General features: G+C 43.0%; 1 protein-coding gene across 6 annotated transcripts in view; it reads left to right on the forward strand.

Moving 5' to 3' along the window:
* USP13 (ubiquitin specific peptidase 13) overlaps nt 1-20,073 on the forward strand; it is a 148,246-nt gene that overhangs the window by 63,080 nt on the left and 65,093 nt on the right. For all 6 annotated transcript variants that reach the window (XM_065540218.2, XM_074031433.1, XM_005546451.5 and 3 more), the window contains 4 exons: nt 3,884-3,978; nt 5,390-5,577; nt 12,797-12,868; nt 13,232-13,325. In XM_065540218.2, coding sequence (XP_065396290.1) covers nt 3,884-3,978; nt 5,390-5,577; nt 12,797-12,868; nt 13,232-13,325 — 449 coding nt within the window. The remainder of the gene's footprint in view (nt 1-3,883; nt 3,979-5,389; nt 5,578-12,796; nt 12,869-13,231; nt 13,326-20,073) is intronic.

Raw genomic sequence — 20,073 nt, forward strand, 5'->3', positions numbered from 1 at the left:
GCCTCCCAGGTTCAAGTGATTCTCCTGCCTCAGCCTCCTGAGTAGCTGGGATTACAGGCATGCGCCACCACGCCAGGCTAATTTTGTATTTTTAGTAGAGACGGGGTTTCTGCATGTGGGTCAGGCTGGTCTCGAACTCCCGACCTCAGGTGATGCACCTGCCTTGGTGTCCTAAAGTGCTGGGATTACAAGCGTGAGCCACCGCGCCCAGCCTTCTGTAATTTTAACACAAGGACTTTTTGAGGTACATCCTTACCTCTCTCTCCCTTCTACTTTCCTGTAGGGTAATCTGGAGGGAGAATTTAGACTTCTGCCATTTTCTGGGGCCTAGGATAAGGGCATAAAAGTCACATGACTAAACCATGAGACCCTTCACACCAAACCAGCATTTCTTCTAAGACTATTTGAAATGTTAAACTTTAAACTTATGAGGGCAGGGACTCTGCGTGTCTTATTTAACATTATATCCTCAGGGTATATATGTATTTGGTATTTAGTTAATATTTGCTGAATACCATGAATGAGTGAGTTAATCTTGGTGGTTGAACAAGGATGACCCACGCCAGGCATGCTAGTCCTAACAGCATAACCCTAATAGCATGCCATCCAATAGCATCATTTTAATCTCTGGGAATTACTTAGAACATTTTGATCTGGTTTCTTACAGATTCTCAATCTTGCTTCTGGTTCATCACTCTCTCTGTCTGTGCTCTCTGAGCTTTTCCTTAATTAATCTTTGAGCTTATGGCACATACTGCTTTCTAGCATGCTTGTCACAAATGGGATATTCTTGTTCTAAAAATTTTTTTAAATCTTTTTTCTTCCGCGGATTGCTGCCTCATGTTCTATGTGGTTTAGTTTGTCATTTAACTTGAAATGAAAGGATGACTGGTTTGCTTCTAAAATAAATGTAGTTACTCATGAAATGCTTCTTGGGCTATTCCTGGGAGGATCCGTCTGTGAACTCCCTAACCGTGGTTCTTGGCTTCCAGTGTTAGGCCAGGCTGGGGAGCGTGATGGATGATGCTTGTCGGGAGTTGCCTATTTACTACCGTAGTTTCTGTACTAAGACATGACTTTGCTAAGCTGAAGTTGGGAATAAAATGAGTTCCCCAGGGAAAAACATACAAGACAGCATTTTCAGCCACTGAGGCCACTGAAAACTTTTTTTCTCTGACTACATATTTACAAATTCTTCATGATTGCCAAGTTTGAAGATCACAGTTCATTTTCAGGTTTCTTGTATGTTACTCACTAAACCGTTTTTGTCTTGGGGATGAGAAATAACTATAGCATTTGACCAAATCATGTCACATCTTTGGAGCAGTTAATGGCTGGAGGTATGAAATATGATTTTCTCAATGTGGCAAGAGCCTAATGGGTTATGAACTGTGGAGGGCTGTGTGGTTTTCACTTATTTCAAAATCCTAGGCCAATGCCAGTGGTTTAATTCTGGCAGTTTTATTATTTTCTAATACAGCCCTGATCATTAGAGGCTTAAAGTCTTAAGTCTTCAAACTATCTCCCTAATTAATAACAACTAAAGTGCCAAGGGAGTGCCATTTTCACCTTCCAGCTAGTATTTGAGTGGAATTTTTTGGTCCCTTGTCATACATTAAAAATACTGTTGATGTATTTGTTTCAAGTTATTAGTTCAAAGGTTTTTGTTTATTTTATTAATATTTAAACTTTTAGAAATTTTTCTTCTTAATTGGGCTGAGGTTTTGTCTTTTGTTTTGCTTTTGAGAACACTGAATTATATTTAAAAAATATAAATGAGGGTTGCTGTCCACAGTTATAATGGGCCTCTGGGGGAAGAGGAATAGAAAAGACAGCTACACAATGTTTAACTGAGTAATAATAGAAAGACTGAATTTCTTTCGGGAGCAGGGAGTCTCTGTATATCTGAGTATGGGATAGAAGGTCACATAGCTTCTATGCATTACTTTTTTTTTCCCCCGGTGATGTTCCAAGGAGTAAGGAACTCCTTGGACATTCTGACATATACTGTCCCAAAGAGTGATATCTTCATATCCATTGTCCTTGTTATAGATTTTGTTTTTCAAATATAAGAGCGAAGAAATGGTGGGTTTTGAGTCTTCATTCCTTTTAAGGGCCTAGGTTGGTCCTTCACCGAGTCTATTGGTATCCTGTTCTGATATATATATTTTTTCTTTTTTTCCTTCTTTAGAAACATTCTTTTTTTTTTTTCCTGTTTTTTAGAGACAGGGTCCTGCTCTGTCACCCAGGCTAGAGTACAGTGGCATTATCATAGCTTACTGTAGCCTCAAACTCCTGGCCTCAAGTGATCCTCCTGCCTTGGTCTCCCAGAGTGCTGGGTTACAGATGTGAGCCACTGCACCTGGCTGGTGTCCTGATATACCTTCGTAAATATTCTGTTGTAGAGGGAAGATTGGGCCAGGAGTTAGACTACTTGGGTTCTGGGCCACCTGTGGGATTTAAGGCAAAAATCATTTAACCTTTATGAGCTTCTTTTCCTTATCTGCAAGATGGGCTTGAAAACGTCTGTTCTGTCCTCCTCACTGCACTGTGTGTGAGGATGGATAGGGCAGCGGATTGGATAGCTTTGGAAAGCTAAACAGTCCTCCAACTTCACTGTGCACCTGAGGATCTCGTTAAAAATGCAGATTCTCATTCAGTCGGCCTGAGGCGGGGCTCAAGATTCTGCATTTCTTTTCTTTTCTTTTTTTTTTTGAGATGGAGTCTCGCTCTGTCGCCCAGGCTGGAGTACAGTGGCAGGATCTCGGCTCACTACAAGCTCCGCCTCCTGGGTTCACGTCATTCTCTTGCCTCAGCCTCCTGAGTAGCTGGGACTACAGGTGCCCGCCACCACACCCAGCTAATTTGTTGTATTTTTAGTAGAGACAGGGTTTCACTGTGTTAGCCAGGATCGCCTGGATCTCCTGATCTCGTGATCCGCCTGCCTCAGCCTTCCAAAGAAGATTCTGCATTTCTAATGAGTTCCCAGGTGAAGCTGCTGCTTTGAGTCCATACACCCCACTTTGAGAAGCCAGGTTCAGTCAAAAGCCTCGTGTTGTCAGGTGGGATATTATTGTCCCGAGGAAAGAGGCAGCCCACCTCAGCACAGAGCTTACCAGCACTAGCGTCTCTCAAATGGCCGGGATGTGGATCCCAGAGGCCCTGGGGCAGTGAGGCAGGGCAGGGATGGCTGGAGTCTTGAGTATCCCTGGAATACCAAACATATGGTCATTTTCTATGTGTGCTATGAGGTGGACCCGTTAGGGAAGCGCCACACAGTCTTCACAGATCTCTCGCTGGTTCTGTGAGATGTGGACTTGAAGATGGGAAAGAAGGGATGTGGGGGCAGGTGGGAGGTGGAGATGGTGAGGTGGTAGGTTTGAGAATATAGAGCGTTTCATGAGCAGAAATTCGTTGTCTCAGATGGAAGAAGCTGCCCTGAGGGCCTGTTTGTTCTCTCTGTTCCCCCGGAGATTCCCCCTGCCATGGCGGATGGCCGTCACCCCCTCTTCCTGTGCCCATGCCTCTTCCCCAGTTCAGAGTTATGCCACTGTGGTTTTAGTTAGAAAAATCAAGTGTCAGGCATTTATATTTGTATGCTTATTAGATACTGTTTTTTGTTTTCTTCTTTCTTTTCTTGTTTTAGAAAACTTAAAAAAAAAAAAAACAACTTTCCAAAATGTCAAAAGAATGATATGTGTGTATATTTACAAAAAAATGCCTGTATTTATCATTTATCTTTGCCCTTGTTGAATGTTAGAAAGTTTTCGTTTTGTTCAGTGATAGCCCAAGCCTGGTGTACAGTAGGAGTTCAAAAAATATGTGTTGGATATTCAATGACTTGATTACTGATTGCAGTGCTTATTTTCTCTTCATCCGCTAGATGTTTATTCTTTTCAAGAAGAAGAACCTGTTTTGGATCCTCATTTGGCCAAGCACTTAGCGCATTTTGGAATTGATATGCTTCATATGCATGGGGTGAGGTCTCCTTTTGTTTCTGTTTCCACCTTACATGGGGTAGGGGTGGGGAGAGGGCGAGGGAACTGCTTGATTTATTTAATATATAATTCCTCTAACGTGGATCTTCATTTTATAGGTTTTAGCTTTTAATTGTTGCATTTACTTCTTGCACTTAATTAATAGATGTTTTCTTTTGATTGCCAGCTTAGATTTTTTTATGCTGTAATAAAAATGGCACCTCATCCAATACTCTTTTGGTTTAGTTGGAGTTTACTTGCAAAATTAGTCTCCTTTGATGGGCAGTTGTGTGAATCATTCTTTGTTCACGAAGCGCAGATGGTGTAGGGAGATGACCTTTAAAATTATCTGTGACCAACATCACTTTAATTAATTTCAGGAAGGGAAGCAAAGCTCCTAGGGGACAGAACGAATAAACCAACACATTACCATTGATAGAGAAGCTCTGCTTCATTTAATATTGTGTTTTCAAGTTGATGTCATGACTATATAATATTTTTCCCTTTAAGGAACTATTTAAATGTGCATTTTGTTTTAGCCCTTTCCTTCCAGGCTGCCTCCCTCTCTTCATGTTCCCATTCTGCTTCCTCTTTGTCACTCATTTCTACTTTTTTGTTTAGTTTTCTGTGCTCTTCTTTGCACCTCCGTCTTCTCTCACAGCGCTCTCAAGTCTCATGGTTTTAGTCCATATCCTCTCCAGCTGCCTGGCCTTTTTGTTTGCTGTGTTGCATTGAATATTCTCTTGAATTTAGTCTACTTGCTTCTTTTTTGATTCCTATTTGTTCTTCATCCTCCTCCTATCTCTTTCCCTTTCAGTCTTTCTCTCTTTAAAATCTTTTTTTTTTTTTTGAGATGGAGTTTCGCTCTTGTTGCCCAGGCTGGAGTGCAGTGGCGTGACCTCAGCTCATTGAAACCTCTGCCGCCCGGGTTCAAGCAGTTCTTCTGCCTCAGCCTCCCGAGTAGCTGGGACTACAGGCATGCACCACCACATCTGGCTAATTTTTGTATTTTTAGTAGAGACAGGGTTTCGCTATGTTAGTCAGGTGGGTCTCGGACTCCTGACTTCGAGTGATCCGCCCACCTCGGCCTCCCAAAGTGCTGGGATTACAGCTGTGAACCACTGCGCCTGGCCTCTCTTTAAAATCTTTTTCATATGTATTTTAAAAATTGTGGTAAAATATATATAATATAAAAGCTACCATTTTAACTATTTTTAAGTGTGTAGTTCTCTGGCATTATGTACATTCACATTGTTGTACCACCATCACCATCTCTCAGTCTTGTTTATTTCTCTGTGTAATTGGGGGAAAAATGGCAGAAACATCCTATGCTATTAGAAATAATTAATGGGACATGACCTTTGAGTGGGAATCACATTTAAAGTTGTTTTTCTTCAATGACTTTGTCTCAGACAGAGAATGGGCTCCAGGACAATGACATCAAGCCGAGGGTCAGTGAGTGGGAAGTGATCCAGGAGTCGGGCACGAAGCTGAAGCCGATGTATGGTCCTGGCTACACGGGTCTGAAGAACTTGGGCAACAGCTGCTATCTCAGCTCTGTCATGCAGGCCATCTTCAGCATCCCAGAATTCCAGAGAGCGTAAGTGCCTTCCATGCAGACCAGGGCATGCAGCACTGCCCTGCCCCATCTAGGTGCAGTCCACTCAGTGTGTGCTGCGAAGCCCATCTTTATTGCTTCAGGACATTTTGCCACCTTTTCTCTGGCCTGCCTTCTACAGAGACTGGGTGAGAACATTTATCAAGTATTATGGGGATCAGGTGAGATAAGAAGAGCTTCCTGGCTGGGCGCAGTGGCTAATGCCTGTAATCCCAGCACTGTAATCCCAGCACTTTGGGAGACTGAGACGGGCAGATCATGAGTCCAGGAGTTCGAGACCAGCCTGACCAACATGGCAAAACCTGTAATACAAAAATCAGCCAGGGGTGGTGGCATGAACCTGTAATTCCAGCTACTCAGGAGGCTGAGGCAGGATCACTTGAACCCGGGAGGCAGAGGTTGCAGTGAGCTGAGATTGTGCCACTGCACTCCAGCCTGGGTGACAGCACGAGACTCTGTCTCAAAAAAAAAAGAAGAGCTTCATAAACTGAAAAGCACCATACAGGGGTTTGTTATTAATAATGGTTTCTGCTTTTTGACCATCACACTATATACCAAGAATATATTAATCATTAACCTTCACAGCAGATCTGCCAATTCCCTCCTACAGATGCACTAGGAGAGATCCAGTGATTGGTCTGGTTACTGTCTCTCTTGTGGTGGACTGGAATTTCCTCAAGGATTTAGGGCTTTCATTTTTTGCTACTCAAAGTGTGGTTCATAGGCTGGTGCTGCTCCTTGTACTGCTGGATGTGGGCCTGCAATGAGATAAGTTTGGAAATCGAGAGTGAGCGCTGGGAAATTGTAACAATTTGACGTTGCTGTTGTGTCTTACAGCAGCATTTCATTTTTCTAATAATTTCTGTATTTTTAAACTTTTTTTATTTTTAATTATTATGGGTACATAACAGGTGTATATATTTATGGGGTATATGTGATATTCTGATACAGGCATGCAGTGTGTAATAATGACATTGGGGTAATTGGGATATTCGTCACCTCAAGCATTTGTCATTTCTTTGTATTAGGAACATTCCAATTTCATTCTTTTAGTTATTTTAAAATATACGACAGATTATTGTTGACTATAGTCACCCTGCTGTGCTATCAAATACTAGATCTTGTTCATTCTAATTATACTTTTGTACTCATTAACCATCCTACTTGTATTTTTCAAAGGTATCATCTGTCTGAGTTGAAATAAACAAAAAAACTGACCCTTTACCACAGATAATTTGAGAGGCACTGATTTAGGTACTCCCTGACTGTGCTTGTACACGACTGCCTTCCTCCTCCCACACCGAGGGGCACGGCAGCTATGTCTGTGGCTGTTTTCTTCCTTGGGTGTACTAAGGACAGGGAGCTATAGAGCCCAGGAGCTGTGGCTGGTGCACTCTCGTGCAGCCACTGCCTAAGTGTAGCGAATCATCCTAGTGTGTTCCAGAGGTTGGTTTCCACCTTACTTTAAGTGTGGAAGAGGACATGTGTGTGCTGAGATAGGCAGACAACATATCAGGAATAGTCCAGGTCATGTTTTACCCGCATGGAGTTGAAATCCTAATGGCTTTAATGGAGGTTTATCAAAAGTTTGTCACATACCCTTCTCTTTCCTCTCTTGGTGTTTGGAGACGTCCCTCTTCTTGCTGTTTTCTGGCTTTGAAAATTTGTGGTCCATTTTCCATGTCTATTTTTCATTTTTTCATCCAGCCAATAGAGAGTGAGTTCTTTTCTGCTAAGCAGTGTGCTGAGTGTGTGGGGGTCAGTGGTGAGCAGAAGGACATGGTCCTCACTCCCAGGCGTGAAGTAAGCAGGAGATGTAGGCATTAAGAAAATAATCATAGGAACAACTGCATGCTTATAAACGTGGTACATTCCATGAAGGAGAAAGGAAGGAGGTGGTCAGAGAGGAGCCTGTGGAGAAGGGACGCACATCATGGTGCACGTGTAGGAGGAGTGAAGACAGAGGCTCTGTGTTTTTGAGAATTTAGTATTTGAATCTCTCCCTAGTCTTGTTTCAGGAGTCTTAGAATTTTATGTTATCTAGTATTTTACATTCTCATTTTATTTTCTAAACATTTACTGGATATATTAGAACATGAGCAATGAACTATTCATATATGTCTTCAGTCTTTTCATCCTTTGACCAAATATCACTGGATTGAAATACTTGTTCTTCTCATTTCTTTTTCCTCAACAGGTCTAACTCAGTGGAGTTAGATTCAGGAGCAGTGTCTTCCTTTTGAAAGTAGAAAAAGTGACTCAGGGCCTGGCACGGTGGCTCACACCTGTAAACCCAGGACTTTGGGAGGCTGAGGCAGGAGGATTACTTGAAGCCAGGAGTTTGAGACCAGCCCAAGCAGCAAAGTCAGATCCCATCTCTACAAAAATGAAAAAAAAAAAAAAAAAATAGCCGGACATGGTGGTGCACACCTATAGTCCCAGCTACTCAGGAGGCTGAAGTGGGAAGATTGCTTGAGCCCAGGAGTCTGAGGTTGCAGTGAGCTGTGACTGTGTCACTATACTCTAGCCTGGGCAACAGAATGAGATCCTGTCTTTAAAAAAATAACAAGGGCCGGGCGCAGTGGCTCACGCCTGTAATCCCAGCACTTTGGGAGGCCGAGGCAGGTGGATCATGAGGTCAGGAGATCGAGACCATCCTGGCGAACACGGTGAAACCCCATCTCTACTGAAAATACAAAAAAATTAGCTGGGTGTGGTGGTGGGCGCCTATAGTCCCAGCTTCTAGGGAGGCTGAGGCAGGAGAATGGCGTTAACCCGGGAGGCGACAGAGTTTGCAGTGAGCAGAGATTGTGCCACTGCACTCCAGCCTGGGCGACAGAGCGACTCCGTATCAAAAACAAAACAAAACAAAACAAAACAAAAAATAAGAAGGCCGGGCACAGTGGCTCACTTCTGTAATCCTAGCACTTTGGGAGGCCGAGGTGGACAGATCACCTGAGGTCAGGAGTTTGAGACCAGCCTGGCCAACGTGTTGAAACCCTGTCTCTACCAAAAATACAAAAATTAGCCGGGCATGGTGGTGCATGCCTATAATCCCAGCTACTCGGGAGGCTGAGGCAAGAGAATTGCTTGAGCCCAGGAGGCAGAGGTTGCAGTGAGCCGAGATTGCTCTACTGCACTACAGCCTGGGCGACGGAGTGAGACTCTGTCTCAAGAAAAAAAAAAAATAAAATAAACAATAAGAAGAAAATTAAAGAAAGAAAAAAAAAGAAAAATGACTCAGAAAGATTAACTGGCTTATGAACAGCCATAGTGTAATTTGGGAACTTGGCCTGATTCCTTGGTACCCTGTGTGCCACTTGCACCTAGTTTACATTTCAAAATAATTTTTATTGAGGATTGAATCTAAATAAACTGGTATACAAATGGAATGACAACCAAGATAGATTGCTAGATAGCGAAACTACATCTTTTTAAGAATTGCTAGATTACAAACAGGAGGTATAACATCTATGAAAATTATCTAGCGTCACTTCTGCATTTTAATTTAATTTTGTTATAATGGAAAATTTCCTTCATCAGTTAGAAAAGGGATATATACAATGATAGCAAAATGGACTTCTCTCTTTTTCTCCCTGACCTCAGGTGCCAGCAAAGTGAACTTTTCTGACATCAAAGATTTATTCTTGGCTGGGCACGGTGGCTCATGCCTGTAATCCCAGCACTTTGGGAGTCTGAGGTGGGCAGATCACTTGAGGTCAGGAGTTCGAGACCAGCCTGGCCAACATGGCAAAACCTCGCTCTACTAAAAAATTAGCCAGGCATGGTGGTGCATGCCTGTAATACCAGCTACTTGGGAGGTTGAGGCAGGAGAATTGATTGAACCTGGGAGGCAGAGGTTGCAGTGAGTCCAGATCGTGCCACTGCACTCCAGCCTGGGCAAGGGAGTGAGACGCTGTTTTGAAAAAAAAAAAAAAATTATTCTCTTTACTCTTCTGTCTATTTTGCCTTAAAGTGTAAGCCTATTCACTAGTGTTCATCATTCCAGTGAGGTTTTTTTGTCTTGTCAGGTTTTGAGATGTGATTAAAACTGGATCATAAAAGAGCTTCTGAGTTCATCATGTTATGTATTGTTAGGAATTCTTCAGTGTAGCCCCTGCATCTAAATAGTTTAGCTCCGAAGTTCGGTTTGTGTCTTGTTTGTCCTTTGAATGGGACTGGCCCAAAGAAGCACGCTCTGTTAATTTTGATGTAGGTACATAATCTAAGCTACAACTTGTGGACAGCAGGTGCCTAGAAGTTTCTAGTAGTTAGGGAATCCAATTAGAGGTCATTGCCAACTAATAGTGTATCATGCTTCTCTGCTAGGGCTTCATTGCCATAATGCCTTTTCTGTTTGGTTATTGTACTCAGTTATGAAAGTTAATTGTGTGATTGTGTGACATAAATGTATTCATTGAACAAATACTTACTGAGTGTCTTTTACATGTCAGATGCTGTTCTTGTGCTGGAGATGCAGTGATTTAGATAAAGTTGCTACCTTAATGAGATGACATTCTAGTATATGATCTCTGGAAAGACAGATACTAAACAAGATGTATTAGTCTGTTCTCATGCTGCTAATAAAGACATACTTAAGATTGGGTAATTTATAAAGGAAAGTGGTTTAATTGACCCACAGTTACCCATGGCTGGGGAGGCCTCACAATCATGGCAGAGGGCAGATTAGGAGCAAAGTCATATCTTGCCTGGTGGCAGGCAAGAGCTTGTGCACTTCTGCAGGGGAATCCCATTTATAAAACCATCAGATCTCGTGAGACTTATTCACTCTCACGAGAACAGCATGAAAAGACCTCCCCCATGATTCAGTTACCTCGCACAGGGTCCCTCCCACCACACATGGGAATTATGGGAGCTACAATTCAAGATGAGATTTGGGTGGAGACACAGCCAAACCATATTACAAGTAAATTGTAAAATTGCAAATAGTGATGCATGCTAAGAAGAAAGTCAGTCAAAAGCAGATGGTAGGGAGTGAGAAAGGGTGGAGGCGCCCCTCTTGTTTTATCTGAGGGTCTGGAGAGGTGACTTGTCAACAGGCTTGAGAAGGAGCTGCCAAGCAAGGATCTGTGAAACAGCATCCCAGGAAAAAGACAGCAGAAGGCATGACCTTGAGACATGAGCAAGTCTGTCACGCCCTCGGACGGCAAGAAGGACAAATGGTGGGGATGTTGTGGGCTGGGGGAACACAGTGGCAGATGAGGTCAGAGAAGTGGGCAGAGTGGGGCACATGAAGGACTAGAGAAAGGGATCTGCTTTTGGATTCTTCTTCCTAGAGTTTTCAGGCTAGAGAGTTAAAGACAACGGGGAAAGGACAACACAAAATAGAGGGTGTGAAATAGGAAGTGAATTTAAGAAGTGAAAGGAGTGATTGTGCATTATGATTGGAGATCAGTGTTAAAGTTGGCACCGTTCTGTCAGAATAAGCTTGCAGTCGCTCCAGGGACAGTGGATGGGCAGACACAGCCAGCAGAGTGGTTCCGAACTTGGCCTGGTGCCAGGCTGCTTGGGTCCATTCTGGGCCTCATTACTCCCTCCCCGGTAGACTTTTTTTTTTTTGAGGTAGGGTCTTGCTCTGTCACCCAGGCTGGAGTGCAGTAGTACAATCACAGCTCACTGCAGCATTGACTTCCTGGGCTCAGGCAATGCTCCCACCTCAGCCTCTCGAGTAGCTGCAATTATAGGTATGTACCACTGCACCCAGCTAATTAAAAATTTTTTTTTGTACAGTTGGGGTCTCATTATGTTGTCCAGGCTGGTCTCAACTGTTGGGTTCTAGCAATCATCCCTCCTCGGCTTCCAAATGTACTGGGATTACAGGTGGCTTGGAGGCTTTGGAAGCTACCTAATGAATTTGCATCCCAATTTCTCACCTCTCAAATGGGGATAATGATAACAACAATCCCTTCCTCATATGGTTGCAATGAAGACTCAATAGGCTAATATAGGAAGCCCTCCAGAAAATGGTAGCTGTCCCTGCTATTGCAATTTTGAGATTATTGGAATAATTTTTAATGTTAAAGAAAAAAATTACCCAAACACTTGTTAAAGATGGTAAGGCAGACTTTATTCAAGGGGGCCCATGGCCATAGGTGTAGGAGCACTGCAACGGGGCCTGGCAATGGGGGAGACATTGGACTCAACTCTGATTCCAACAAGGTCAAGTGGGGATTTATAACCAAGGAGTTGGGTGGGGCCCGGGGATGGAAAATCACAAAGAAGAAACATCAAGGATAAGAGGTTTCTGGCTACCCAACTTAATGGGATTACTGCTGAAGGCAGGCTAAGCTGCTCAGATACAAGGATGGGTGATTTTCACTAAACTGAATTAGCAGGATGCTTACTCAAACTGGATCTACAAGAACAGAGAGGAAAGCCTAAGGACAGGCCCAGTCAAGCAGAGGATTCAGAGGAGCCTGACGACGGTTTGGTTTAAGTCGAGTCTTGTCCCTAACTGTACTGTTGTCTTTTTTGTTTTTTTGAGACGGAGTTTTGCTTTGTCACCCAGGCTGGAGTCTGGTGGCACGATCTTGGCTCACTGCAATCTCCACCTCCAGGGTTCAAGCGATTCTCCTGCCTCAGCCTCCTGAGTAGCTGGGATTCCAGGCACGTGCCACCGTGCCCAGCTAATTTTTGTATTTTTAGTAGACACGGGGTTTTGCCATGTTAGCTAGGCTGGTCTCAAGCTCCTGACCTCAGGTGAACCACCCGCCTCAGCCTCCCAAAGTGCTGGGATTACAGGTGTGAGCCACGGTGCCTGGCCTCTGTACCATTGTCATCGAGGTGGTGATTATTGTGATGGCTTAGTCAGTGGTTCTTAACTCTGGATGCATGTTAGAATCACTCGGGGAACTTTTAAAAGACATTCCAAATCCCAGGCCTCAGTCTCGAGCAATGAAATTGGAACATCTAGGGGTGGTTCTGGCTTTGGTAAATGTAAAAGAAACTCTTTGGGTGAATCTAACTTACAACGAGGGTTGAGACCCACTGATAGAAGGATAAACGTTTCAGGAAGGTCATGAGTGCTGGTAGGGGTAGAATCTCAGGAAAAACTTTTCTTCAGGTAGATTGTTTAGTTTGACAAAGGGGCAAGAAGGTCTTAGCAAGAATTTCGATGGCTTGTTTTGGTTCTGTTTTTCTTGCAGTTGCTATGTTTTAACTATTGCCGCTCATTTTCTAGGTATGTAGGAAACCTTCCCAGAATATTTGACTACTCGCCTTTAGATCCAACACAAGATTTCAACACACAGATGTAAGTGGCAGAATTTTTTTTTTTTTTTTTTTTACGAAAAGCATCCAATAAAATGTTCATGGTGGTTATCTCTGGGTTGCAAAATTAAAGGCAATTCTTTATGTTTTTTTTTTTTTTTTAAAGTGTTCCAAAATGAGAATGTGTTACTTTTATAAGAAGATAAAGTTATCTACAAAATACTGAAGAAAATTTGAAACTGGTATCAGTGTGAAGCAGAATCAAATAAATAAGTTATTTGTGTGTAATCCACATCAAATGCTCCACTTAACAGCAGCTGTACTTATTGATATTCATAGATAAATGTAATATTGCTATGGAAAAACAACAATGACCTTTTTGTTTTTGTTTCTCTGTCCTGGCCAGGACTAAGTTAGGACATGGCCTTCTGTCAGGCCAGTATTCAAAGCCTCCGGTGAAATCTGAACTCATTGAACAGGTGATGAAGGAGGAGCACAAGGTAAGCGTCCGAGCATTTGCCATGTTGACATGTAGGTAGGGAGGAGCTTTAGAATGTGGGTTTCCTCTGATTTGGCACATGGTGGCCATAAATTTAGCAAGCTGTCAGAATAGTAATGTCATTTCAGTGTCTAGGGTGCCTGTCTGTATGCTCTTAAAAACTGTGACAAGGAATAGCTAGCCAGGGTTGGGTTTATAGAGACAGTTGCTTCATGGATTATACATGTGTGCCATCATTAACCATCTTTAGAAACAGTATTCTTTATAAAATAGAGCTGAGATCGAAGGACTAAATCTCATAAAAATATAAACATTTTCTCCTTGGTACCACAGTCTTGGCACTTATAGTGTCTTCCTTCTCCTAAGCCTCAACTTTGTTGGCTAGAGTTTCTCAAGAGTCTGGTTGTTAAAAAAACAACACACAGGGTCAGGCATGGTGGCTCACGCCTGTAATCCCAGCACTTTGGGAGGCCGAGGCAGGCAGATCACCTGAGGTCGGGAGTTCAAGACCAGCCTGGCCAACATGGTGAAACCCTGTCTCTACTAAAAATACAAAAATTAGTTGGGCATGGTGGCGCATGCCTGTAATTGCAGCTACTCAGGAATTGCTTGAACCAGGAGGTTGCAGTGAATCGAAATTGTGCCACTGCACTCCAGCCTGGGCGACACAGTGAGACTCCATATCAAACAAACAAACAAACAAAGAATAACACACAGATTCCTTAGTCCCTCCTCAGGACTGAGGAATCAGAATCTCAGGGGAGGGCTTGGCATTCCTCAGGTATGGTAAGCTGCCGGGTGGTTCTTAAGCACACTCAAGTAGGAGAAACTCTGTGGGCCAGTCATTATTAATTAACAGAAGCACTGAAATATGGGCTTGATCTTTTAATGGCCAGACCTGCATTTCCACTGCCCCTCCTTATGCTGCTCGTTGTATAACTCCAGAGGGTACTACTCATAACTTGGTCTTTTTGAGTGGTGCCCCTGCAGTTGTGCAGTGCGCAGCTTACACATCTGTGTTTGGCACCGTTCTCTCCCTTTGCCACAGATGCCCTGAGTGGAACTCATGCCCCACTTCCCCACCACCTGCTCTGGCTTCCCAGTACCCTGTCTTGACTTACTGGGCAGGCTTGTTCAGTTCTGTGTCTCAAGTGTTTATCTTAAGCCAGTCCTTCTTAGCTAATACCTGTAGACTGACAGCAAGAATCAACAGTGAATAAATACCCTCTTGTCCATAAGGAAGCCAGCTAGTTGTGGAAATGGAGCAAACAAGGGAAAGGAGGTTATGAAAAGAACATACAGAGGCAGCCTTGGGGGCGGGGAGAAAGAATTAAGTTGTGAAGAGGATGGAGAGGGAAACAGACATTCTGAATGGCAAGCCCAAGAGACCAGAGTGGTACGGGAATAGGAAGAATTGAAGTTCTCAAGTTGAATTGTTACCCAGCATTGTAAGATAACAAGGTCCTTGTCCACCAGAGGCTGGAAGGCTCCCATCTGAGATACAGTTGAGGAGGTGGCTTGAGGGTAGGGCTGGAGTTTGGGGTTATCCAGGCTTCTTCTATTTCTGTGCTTCTGTGAAACTTTAAAGAGGTGATTGTGGATAAACCTCAGTCCAAAATTGTGTTATGATCGTATTTGTTCTGAGTTCTCATCCAGGCGGTGTCACTTCTTGTATGGCTCTTCTGGGGCAGGGTCTGTGCTCTCTGGTGGAGGTGAAGGAGCTGGGAGTAGGACTCAGGACCTTGGCTTTCCCTCCTGGTTCTGCAAGGAGCTGTGTGATTATGGGCAAGCCATGCCACCTTCCGATCTCACCATTCAAGTAGTAGAATTGGTCTAGGTGGTGGTGGTGAATGTTTTAAGCCCAGGAGTCCCCTTTCTAATGTAAATAAAATCTGTGCACCTTACGTGACCGTTTCTGTGCTTTTGGGATCTTCTTATTTAAGAAAATGTGAAATGAAAAATCATCCATTTAGTGCTGTTTGGAAATAAAATTTGGTTTTGTTAATATTACAGTATCCTTTTATGTTAAAAAAAGAAGTTCTTATATGAGCAAGGCACACTATCTATGCAGTCTACAAGTAGTATCTGTTTGGAGTCCTTGCCTCTCTTCCCGCATTGGATTTGGTAGCCGTAGTGTAGTAGCTCTTTACATCTCCAGGGTCGGAGGCTTGTAGGTGGGAGGCACTGCTCTGTCTGGATCGAGGTGTGTGATCTGAAAGCACTTGGGCCATCTCTGGGATGTGTTTTGCTTGGTCCGCACATAAAATCTAAATTTCCATGTTCTCTTAACCACTCAGAACGTCTAACAGTCCCAGGCCTGCGATGACAGCTGGAGCCAAGGGCCAGACCTCCCTTCACACAGGTCACATAGTCCTCAGCTGGCTCCGGTCCCTTTATGACTCATGACCTGACTGGGACTCTGGGTATTTGGATTTGTGACCCTTGATCTAGATGACTTGTGAAATCCTTTCCAGCCCTCAGGTGCCATGATCTAGTGATCTTAAAGAAAGAATCCTGATTGTGAGAAGTATATAGTGTGCATTTGGGCAGGGGCAGGGAAGGCCCGTCCAGCTGGGTGTGAGACAAGTGGGTCTTTGGTCCAGCATTGGTAGTATTCCTTTAACACTCAAATAGAGCTCACATTGACCATGATTTTCCTTGTGGCCCTGGGGATGTCCATTTCAAGCTGTTCCTTGAATAGACAAATAATTTACAGCAAAAATCTCCACTTCCCTTGACAGTGGAAAGAATTAGCTTCTCAGGCATCAGGATTTTCACTGGCAGTTGGTTTCAAAGGAACCAATTCGTGAGGCTCTTTCATTTTCTCAGGTACCTGAAGCCCTTTGGAAGGATGGACCTGTCCCAGGCCGCTGGTGTTTGTAACTTATAGATGAGCCTGAAATGCCCCAAGATAGGGCAAGAAGATTCACTGAAACAGAAAAGGGGATAGATGATGAGAGGAATGTGTGGTGGAGGGGAGAGAGCATGAAGGATGGGTCAGAGCCATGTGGCAGAAATGCCTTTTTCCAGGGCCACCACCACTCATGATCTTAATAACTAGCATCACATAGTGCTTGCAAAGGGCCAGGCTCTGCCTGTATGTTCACTGATGCAGAAACGGATGTACAGCAGCCTTGCCCAAAGTTACAAAGCCAGTGAGTGGCGGAGCTGGGAGTTTGGCTCTGGAGTCTGTGTTTTTGATCACTGCATTATCCTACTTCCCTAACAGTTGTTCCAAGACTTATTTCAGGCTCCCAGTGCCTCAGTGTGTGGATGGTGGCAGGTGGATGACAAAAGGGGGCATTTGAAGTTTGCAGAATTACCAGGTAGCCCAGTTACAAGGGTTTCTCACCGGTGTCTTACAAGTTGGGTCATTTCTAGAATATATACTTCCCGGTATTAAATTAATCTGCTATAAACCAAGGTTAAATCTAGCTTTTTATATATGCATGCTTAATAAACATCATCATGCATAAAAAGGTGGCCATATTTATTTGTGGTACCGCCATTTTTACTTAAATATGTTGAATTGAATTTTAAGATTAACTTGTGCTTACAATAGATAATACTATAAAAGGGCATTTTTTTCTTCAAAAAATATTTTCTCTATGCATTCTAAGGCAGTGCTTTCAAATGTTTTAAAGCTGAACACTCTGCCTTATTTCTTCTTCCAAAGATAACATATTTTAAATAACTCTGTATTCTGTACAAGCTGCATTTCTTAAGCGACAATTTATTTGATTTCTCATCTAAATAATCCTCAACACATAATTGCTGGTCTCAACCTTTTATCAGCATGAGATAACTAGTGTTCTGCTTCAAGGTGATGTAATTTTAGCTGTGAATGTAAGAGCTTTGTTTCCCTTAACCTCTATTTTCCTAGGTTAGACACATGTAACCTTTCGGATTCACCTTTGAAATATGAGTAATAGTTTGGGAATGCCCCTGTCCTCCTAGCTTAGGAGATTTGGGGTTTTGGCCTAGGTTAAACACTTACTGGTCCAAGGTTTATTGTTTAAGGTGACAGACTGGATTAAGAAAATGTGGCACATATACACCATGGAATACTATGCAGCCATAAAAAAGGATGAGTTTGGGTCCTTTGTAGGGACATGGATGCAGCTGGAAACCATCATTCTCAGCAAACTATCACAAGAACAGAAAACCAAACACCACATTTTCTCACTCATAGGTGGGAACTGAAGAATGAGATCACTTGGATTTGGGAGGGGGAACATCACACACCGGGGCCTATTATCGGGAGGGAGGAGAGGGGAGGGATTGCACTGGGAGTTATACCTGATGTAAATGACAAGTTGATGGGTGCTGACGAGTTGATGGGTGCAGCACAGCAACATGGCACAAGTATACATATGTAACAAACCTGCACGTTATGCACATGTACCCTAGAACTTCAAGTATAATAATAATAAAAAATAAAATAAAATAAAATAAAAATAAATAAATAAATAGTGATACCAAAAAAAAAAAATTTTAAGTCAACAGACTTCATATACCTTTGTTTTAGGGAAAGGCAGACATGTGTCTATCTTGCTTTTATCCTGTGGTTTAAAAGTATCTGTTCAGGTATTGCTCTGATGTGATAAAAGTCTCAGTCTTGCTGCTTGCTTATTAATTAAAGCATTCAGCTCAGGGGAATATGAGTGGACTGTGTCTGGCTGTCGGAGTGGTGCACTCTGTTAAACAGAAAGTCCTGTGTAAGCATTTGGGAGAGATTCTGAACACTGAAGGCCTCCCTCTAATTTTAGCTGATCTGTTTTGCAATTGCTGATGGAAAAAGTAAGTACAGTATCTTATTAATATGACAGGTTCCTTAGTTGGGTGCTATTTTGGTGACTTCCTGGGTCTCTGTGTTATAAAGTTAGTGGTCAGGACTAGCCATTGCTTCAGGTGTCTGAGAGCCAGCTCGCAAGTGAGAGTGTGTGTTCCGTAAAGGCAGGGCTGACTCTTGGTCAGTTTTGGTCTCTGCCTCTCATCTTGTGAGGTGTTGGACCCATAGGGGACACTCAGGTGATATCACTGGCTCATTGCTAAATGGGAAACATGCTTTCTTTAATTTAATTCTTTGGTTCTTATTTTGGATTTTTGGTTTCTTTTAGGGAACTGCCTTGTCCAGAGCCTGACCTTTTTTTTTTTTTTTTTTTCAAACGAAAAATTATTTAAATTTGCATCTGTAGCTATAATACCTTCTTTCTTCTTTTAACATAAGTATTGTATTAAAAGTTAAAAGTGTTCAGCCAGGTATGGTGGCTCACACCTGTAATCCCAGCACTTTGAGAGGCTGAGGTGGGAAGATTGCTTGAAACCAGGACTTTGAGACAAACCTGGGCCACACAGTAAGACCTCTGTCTCTAGAAAAAAAAATAATAAAAGAATTAGCTGAGCACAGTGGCATGTGTCTGTAATCCCAGATACTTGGGAGGCTGAGGTGGGAGGATCACTTGTGCCCAAGGGTTTGAGAATGCAGTGAGCTGTGATTGCACCATTGCCATCCAGCCTGGGCAACAGCAAGACTTCATCTCTTTAAAAAAAGCTGTTTAAAGTGTTAAAAGCACAGCAGCAAAATTAACAACCATCCCTTAGTATCACAAATACCTAGTCCATCTTCTGATTTTTCCCTGCATTATCCAAGGTGTCTTTCTAAAGTCCCCCTCCCTTTCTTTTTGCAAACTATTGATTTGTTGAAGGAGCTGGACCATTTGCTTTAAGTTTGCTCTAAAGATTGCTTCCTTGAGGTATTGTTTGACTTGTGTTTGGTATAAGGTCGCTAGATCTGGAGGCTTCATGAGATTCAGGCTCAACTTTTTCAGAGCCTGACTCTCTAATAACTAGGTGTCAAGTGAGCATATTAATAATTGAGCATGGGAATTAGTAAGATGTCCCCTCTGAAAGTGGAGAGTAGGCATGGGCATGGGTGTTAGCAGATGGGGCCAGGTAATGATCAAGGCACTAAGCTTGGAGTAGATGAGTTTGAGCTAAGATGCTCTAACCCAGCTGTGAACCCCAGGAACTGGTCTGTAGCATGATATGAGGAGGAGGTAGCATCTGTCTGGTTAGGAAACTTTTTCAAATAACTTCTAAATGATAGACAACTCTCAAGCAATAGCTTGACTGTTGAATAGAGGATTAAGAAAAGTTGGTTGAGGGAAATGAAGAAATGAAGTGATTACAGAAGTGTGGGAGGGGAATGGCTGAGACTGAGCCACAGTCCAGATATGGGACTGAATTTCTAGTGTTTCCCAGCATGGTCTGTATTGAAACTTCTCCTGATTGTATGGCCACATGATGGCCCAGAGCAGTAGCTAGCTCTTCAGAATTTACTGGCTCGTTAAACTTTCCAGAGTGGCTGCTTGCTATGGTCTGTGTTGGGGACTGGCAACCACACCAAACTTGAATCACAGATTATAAGAAATAACACTATCAGCAGCAGGCAGTGAATGCATGCTGACGTGAATGCCTAAAGAGAAGTGCACAAATGCCGAGGGATTTATTCCAAGTGGTGCCTCTCTGCTCTCGAAAGTGGAGAAATAACTGTTGGAGTAGCTTGTGATGTTGGCCCTAGAGTTGTATGGGCTTGAAGAAGGATTATGCAGACTCTTGATGTGTTGTCTTCTCTTTGGCAGCCAGTAGGATGGACTCAGGGACCTCAGAGATGAGATGTTGGCACATGTATACCCAAAACAGCATAAGGACACTAGAGGGAGGGGGTGGAGAGACTTTTTTAGGTT

Source organism: Macaca fascicularis, chromosome 2 (genome assembly GCF_037993035.2).
Source record: "Macaca fascicularis isolate 582-1 chromosome 2, T2T-MFA8v1.1".
Lineage (NCBI taxonomy): Eukaryota > Metazoa > Chordata > Mammalia > Primates > Cercopithecidae > Macaca > Macaca fascicularis.